This window comes from Bos grunniens, chromosome 19 (assembly GCF_055505025.1).
Source record: "Bos grunniens cultivar Pamir isolate PY7600 chromosome 19, Bosgru_T2T1.0, whole genome shotgun sequence".
In the NCBI taxonomy this organism is placed as follows: domain Eukaryota; kingdom Metazoa; phylum Chordata; class Mammalia; order Artiodactyla; family Bovidae; genus Bos; species Bos grunniens.
In genome coordinates, this window is record NC_141183.1 from 48,345,036 (window position 1) to 48,351,272 (window position 6,237).

Consider the following 6,237-nt stretch of genomic DNA (forward strand, 5'->3'; position numbering starts at 1 on the left):
ATGGGGACATGGCTAATTTTTTAACTTTTATGTATCTCAAATATTTTTTAGGGTTAAGGTTAGGTATATCATTTCAATAAAAAGGCATTATTTTGGCAAAAAGATTCATTGTTATTTCCATTTATAACTGTCCAAAAATATCTTGATAAAAATTAATTATTGCAGTCTAAAATTAAACCATTTTACTAACAAAAAATAACTTTCTATTCAAAAATAAAATACCACATGAATGTGCATTCTATGAAATTCTAATACCTCAGAAATGTAAAGATCAGCTTGTTTTAGTAACTCTCCAATGATTAGAACATTTGAAGTGGTACCATCTCCTGTAATGTCGTCCTGGGCTGTTGCTACTTTTGCTATCAAGGAAGCTGTTGGGTGTTGAATTTGCTGAAAAAAGTAAGCAGATTACAAAAGAGAGAGAATGAGAGAAAGAGTCCACCACAAGCAAGATAACCTAAGGGTCAAAAGTAAAATTAAGAAACTAAATAAGCTTCATTCTATTAGTTCACAAGTTCTGTATTATCATACACAATACATGTCAAAACCAAAAGTTAAAAACTGAGAACTAATGAGGTTTGAACACTTTATAAAAGCATCTCTGCTTCAGAATGCAATGACATTTCCAAAATAAGATTAAATCCTTCAATCTTGAAGATGAATATATTTACTAAAATTGCAAGGAATTTTTTTCCCCATGATTGCAAAGAACATACTGCAGTGCCTTTAAAAAATGTAACTAATTTGGAAGTATCCCTAAGCTATTATGTGTAAGATTTGAAAACAGTCAATAGACTTTTTTTTTCCCCTAAGGTTTAATCCAACAAACATATCTCATGACAGCAGTATTTAGCTTATGGCCTTGGTTTAAAGATATACAAATTGCACTACGTCCTCAGTTATGACTTATCAAGGTTTATTAAGTCAGCAACATCAGCTCACCATCTCATGGAGCAGCACATTGCCATCTTTGGTGAGTTTGACATCTCCTGCACCAGAAACAAGCCTGTTCAGAAAACAGTAGTTATTAACCTCATATGGCAAGAGCCAAACAAGATACTTCCAGTATTTGGCACTCCACTATCTTTAAGTAACTGGGCGTGGAAAACTTCCATTATATCATGGGGGATACCACAGTAATTACCACCATTTGCAACCCACAATATCACTTCTCCCCAGATGGACTGCAATGGTGATTTCATTTCCAAAGGAGGATTTACAAGTCTAAGGATAGAAGCAGTCAATGAGTTATGAACAGTGGTTTGGTACTTCGAAGAGTACCTGGAAGTCTACAAACCACATATTTGTGAATTTCCTGCAGGTTTATTTTTGTGAAATGTTACATTCACTCACTGAACTATTTTTTCCTTCATCTTTCATGTTTATAAGATCAAGTTCTGTCAACCCTACAATCTAAAGGTCTCTTGAATCTACCCTCTCCTGTCATTTCCAGTCATCATCATCTCTAATCTGGACTACTTAGCATCCTAATATTTCTGAATTGGAATCTACCCTCCACACTTCATTTATCTTTCTAAAAGACAATGTGATTCAGTAAGTTTCCTGAAAAAAAAAAATTCCATGATTTTCATGTTCTCCATCACCTTCAAGGTAAAAGCCAAGCTATTTAACAATGACATAGTTTACCTTTCCCAATTTGGGGAATGTCTATTCTTTTCTACTTCTTCTACCAAGTGAGATCTTGTGGGAAAATCGTGTGGTTCCCTTAATAAATCATGTTTGGTTTCGTTTCTGTTGGATTTATACCGTTGGGCTTTCTTGGTCCTGAAGTTATTCTACCTAGAAGGCCTTTACTCCCTTCTCTAACTGGTGAACTTTAATCCTCTTTCAAGATTGAGGAAAAATTCTATTATTTGAGAAGCTTTCCTTTCTCCCTTCTGTCATCAGTTACAATCCCTTTCCTCAGTACAATATATGCTATATATACATATATATATATATATATATATAACCATTAGCACATTCATCTCTATCAGAATTCCTTAAGAACAGAAACTGTATCTTGGTCATCTCTGTATTCCCAGGATCCCAACTAGACATAATTAGTGCCCTCTTTTACTGTTAATATTAATTACTCTGCTCATTCTTCTGAGACTGTATCTCTCCTCTTACACTTCATCATTGCCGTCACTAGTCTCTTTCCCTCACTCTTTTTTTCTTGGTCACACCACACGGCATGAGGGATCTTTTAGTTCCCCCAAGAGGTATCTAACCGCTGCCCCTTCAGTGGAAGCCGGGAGTCTGAACCAGTAGACAGCCAGGGAAGTCTCTTTCCCATCCCCACTCTCTTCTAAAGCAAATGGTCCTAAATAAATACATGCTAAAGGATGAATAGATATGATGAACCCTATGCGCAGAGCGTACAACTTGTCTAAGGACTTAAAATCTAAAGAACTTGGATTTGAACCCAAGCCTGCCAGGCTCCAGAGCCCGAGCCCTCTCCATTACAGCACACTGCCAAACAAAACCCAAACTCTTTAAAGGCAAGAGAGCTAGATAGCTTTTGTTTCATTCGAGACACTTAATGAACTTTTAATTACATATGAACCTAAACAAGAAGTTGGGGGGTGGGGGCGGGGGGTGGTCGCCTCTTCACTCGTGAGCCCTTTCTTCGGGGAGCATTTCTCCTCGATCAGGCAGGAGATGAACTCAGGGCAGGAATGAAAACGAGGGAAAGCAGGCCCACAAATGCGTCCACACCGCTCCAAACTCTGCGGAACCTCTACCTCACAGGGCGCCCCGATGCCCAACAAACCCCGACGCCCTAACCGCCGCTCCAACGGCCGTCTCACATTTTCATGGTGCCCTTGGGACCCAAGTTGGTCCGCAACACATCCTGCAGCCCTCGGGCGGCGCATATATTGACGGCCAAGGCCGCCTGGGCCCGTGCCACCTCAGCCTTGGAGTTTATGGCCTTTATCGCAGCCATGAACAGAATGTCGGAGAAGCGACCCTACAGGCGAAAATCGCCTGTTACTAAAGGAATATACGTTACTGAAAGAAATCTAGGCGCGACCTCTCACGTCCCGCAGCCTCAGCCAATCCGCATCCGGACAGGAAGTTACGTCATCAGGCGTCGCCGGGACGGAAGCCAGGATCGCCTCCGGTCGGATCGCAAAGATGGCGTCGTCCGCCTCAGCTCGGCCTCCCGCGGGTAAGCGAGTGGTGAATCAGGACGAACTGCGGCGGTTGATGAAGGAGAAGCAGCGTCTGAGCACCAACCGGAAACGGATAGAATCTCCATTCGCGAAGTACAACCGCTTGGGGCAGCTGAGTTGTGCCCTGTGTAACACTCCGGTTAAGAGCGAGCTCCTGTGGCAGACTCACGTCCTGGGAAAACAGCACCGAGAGAAAGTGGCCGAGCTGAAAGGCGCGAAGGAAGCAGCCCAGGGCCCGTCCGCCAGCGCAGTGCCTCAGTCCACCAAGAGGAAGGCGCCGGACTCTGAAAGCCAAGATGCCAAAAGAGCGAAGGCCTCCCTGGTTCCTCAGGTACAGCCCTCCACGTCCGCTTTGCCCACCAACTTTGACAAAGCCGGAAAGGAGTCCACTAGGGCGACCGTCGGTAAGGCTTCGGGACTCGGTTTACTCCCTGATTATGATGACGAGGAAGACGAGGAGGAGGAGAAGGGAGGAGGAGGAGGAGAAGGGAAGAAGGGGGATGCCTGTAAGCAGCCGTCCACTTCACAGAGCAAGGAACACTCACTTTCCTCTTCGCGGGAGGCAACTGGTAGCAGGCTGCCAAGCAATTTCTCGGATACAAATCCTCCCAAGGCCCCTTTAATCCCTCATTCCGGGTCAATTGAGAAAGCAGAAATACATGAAAAAGTAGTGGAAAGAAGAGAAAACACTGCGGAAGCATTACCGGAAGGGTTTTTTGACGACCCTGAGATAGATGCGAGGGTACGAAAGGTTGATGCCCCAAAGGACCAGATGGACAAAGAATGGGACGAATTTCAAAAAGCTATGAGACAGGTCAATACCATTTCCGAAGCCATAGTTGCAGAAGAGGATGAGGAGGGACGGTTGGACCGGCAGATTGGGGAGATCGATGAGCAAATAGAGTGTTACCGTCGAGTGGAAAAGCTGCGGAATCGCCAGGATGAAATAAAAAATAAGCTTAAAGAGGTTCTGACCATAAAAGAACTGCAGAAAAAGGAAGAGGAGAATGTTGACAGCGATGACGAGGGGGAACTACAGGATTTGTTGTCTCAGGATTGGAGAGTGAAGGGAGCTTTGTTATAGGGTTTCAGAGACCTACGATTTTGTACTGTTGTGTAGAAAGTGCTGTCTCAGTACAGTACCCTTTACTCCATGCCTAGAGATTTGGTAACCTAACTGGATTATTGAGATACAATGAGTCTGCGAAGAGACCACTTTGGAAAATTAGTGTAAAATATTTTTGAGGTAGAGGTGTTTTTGAATTATTACATACTTAAATGCCAGTTTTTTCACACACTTATATAGCTAAAGTTTGGGTTGTAAAAACTGTAAATGTTGTACATACTAAATATATATTTACTTAAGAATTCTGGTTTGAAATTTATAAATTAATAGAAGTCAGACTAACAGACAAGCTTTTAAATGAAAACCAGTGTGGCATTTGCGGTATATATGACTTGTTCTTTTCCAACTCCCTAAATCAAATTCAAGGTTATTTTGTTGTTTTTAAGAACACTGCTCATGAACACATAAGTTATTCAGAGCTAATTAGTTCTCTCTTTTATAAAATTAGGTTCCAGGAGAACATAGTGAAAAATACATGCCAAGCATAACCAACTTCCTTAATCCAGAGTTTCTGTATTAAACTAGTAATTCTTGGTTGTAGATGCACATGAAAATTTCATGCAGTTGTTTTAAAAGTGTACATGAATCATGTGTGAAACTTTTTTAAAAATTCATGTGCCCCTACCATTGAAGAGATTCAGTAAAGCTAGAGTGGGGCTCAGACACCTGTGTTAGTTTTGAAAGCTTCCCAGGTACTTCTGTGAGAATTCCCAGATGGTCCAGTGGTCAGGGGTCTGTATTTCCACTGCAACGGGCGTGGGTTCAGTCTCTGGTACCCTGGTCAGGAAACTAAGATCCCAGAAAGCTGTGAGGCTTGGCCAAAAAAAAAGCAAGCTTCCCATTATTCTAATAAGGCTAAAATTTGGGAACCATTGTGCTAAATCCAGAACACATTTACATTTTCCCAGGCTTTATTTTTTCTTTAAATGACACATCTCACAAGTTTACTGTCTGTCACATAAAAGAAATACTATCTTTTATTTATATTAATAAACCTAATCTTAGATTTTATTGTTAAACATTGTGGTAAATTAGGGTTCAGAGTTAACAGGTTCTATCAGTTGTAGGAAGGAGGTAATAGCTAAGACTTTCTTAGAATATAAGCCAGGCAGAGTTCTAAGTGATTTATTTACATAAGCTCTATCTGATTTCCCTGAAGCCCAGGTTTTAGGTCCAGGGTTAAGGTATGAAAAAACCTTGAATGTTGAACAAAAGAATTCTTCCTACAGACACTGGGCAAAAAGAAAGTTCTTGAGCCAAGAGTTATATCTGCAAAAAATATGGAAGATTATTTTAGTTGCAGTATATAGAATGGAATGAACATGGGTAGGGGAAACTACGTGGAAACTAGACTTTAAAAGCAAAGCAACTAAGACTGACTAGGTATGTACTGAAAGAAAGGCAATAGAATTGAAGAATTTCACAGGAAGAGCTAACAGTGACTACAAGTGAAGAACAATAGGAGAAATATAGATGGAATTCCGGGGTTTGGAGTTTTTCTAGTATGGGTGCCTGTAAGAAGTTATCTTAACACTTCCAGAGCATTTTAATTGTCCTATGGCCATTGGCAGAAAGGTTTTGCTTTCCTGATCTGTCCAGCTGATCTTCAGTTTGATAATGTAAAGGGTATGTCTGCATCAAATATATGAACCCAGACTTAGAATTTTTTTTATCATTTATCATATTATTTCAGGATGTGAGAAAGTACAAGGTGGGGCTTGAAGGGTAGGCTCACTTCTACACAGGCCTAAGAGAGTAGGCTAATGATCTAGAGGAGCACTGTATATTAAAACTGTAATTCAAGGGACTTCCCTGGGGGTCCAGGGGTTAAGACTTGGCCTTCCAATACAGGGGGTGCATGTTTGATCCCTGCTCAGGCAGCTAAGACCCCACATGCCTTGCAGACAATATACCAAAACATAAAACAAGAAA

General features: G+C 41.3%; 2 protein-coding genes across 20 annotated transcripts in view; one reads left to right on the plus strand and one right to left on the minus strand.

Annotated features, from left to right (window-relative positions):
* Positions 1-3,017, minus strand: part of CCT6B (chaperonin containing TCP1 subunit 6B) — a 40,737-nt gene extending 37,720 nt beyond the window's left edge. For all 19 annotated transcript variants that reach the window (XR_015148246.1, XR_015148241.1, XR_015148248.1 and 16 more), the window contains exons 1-3: positions 2,814-3,017; positions 943-1,006; positions 256-390 (exon numbers count right to left, since the gene is read on the minus strand). Coding sequence is in view for 10 of the 19 variants with exons in the window: in XM_086360286.1 (XP_086216412.1) it covers positions 256-390; positions 943-1,006; positions 2,814-2,950 (336 nt within the window). In the remaining 9 variants the exon portion in view is untranslated. The remainder of the gene's footprint in view (positions 1-255; positions 391-942; positions 1,007-2,813) is intronic.
* A 97-nt stretch (positions 3,018-3,114) lies between these two features.
* Positions 3,115-4,547, plus strand: ZNF830 (zinc finger protein 830). Its single transcript, XM_086360309.1, has one exon. It carries the CDS (start codon positions 3,142-3,144, stop codon positions 4,261-4,263), a length of 1,122 nt encoding a protein of 373 aa, XP_086216435.1. The 5' UTR covers positions 3,115-3,141; the 3' UTR covers positions 4,264-4,547.
* The last annotated feature ends 1,690 nt before the right edge of the window (positions 4,548-6,237 follow it).

Bases quoted from the DNA above. Each gene is read 5' to 3' on its own strand.
- ZNF830 (XM_086360309.1), top strand. From the start codon at position 3,142: ATGGCGTCGTCCGCCTCAGCTCGGCCTCCCGCGGGTAAGCGAGTGGTG.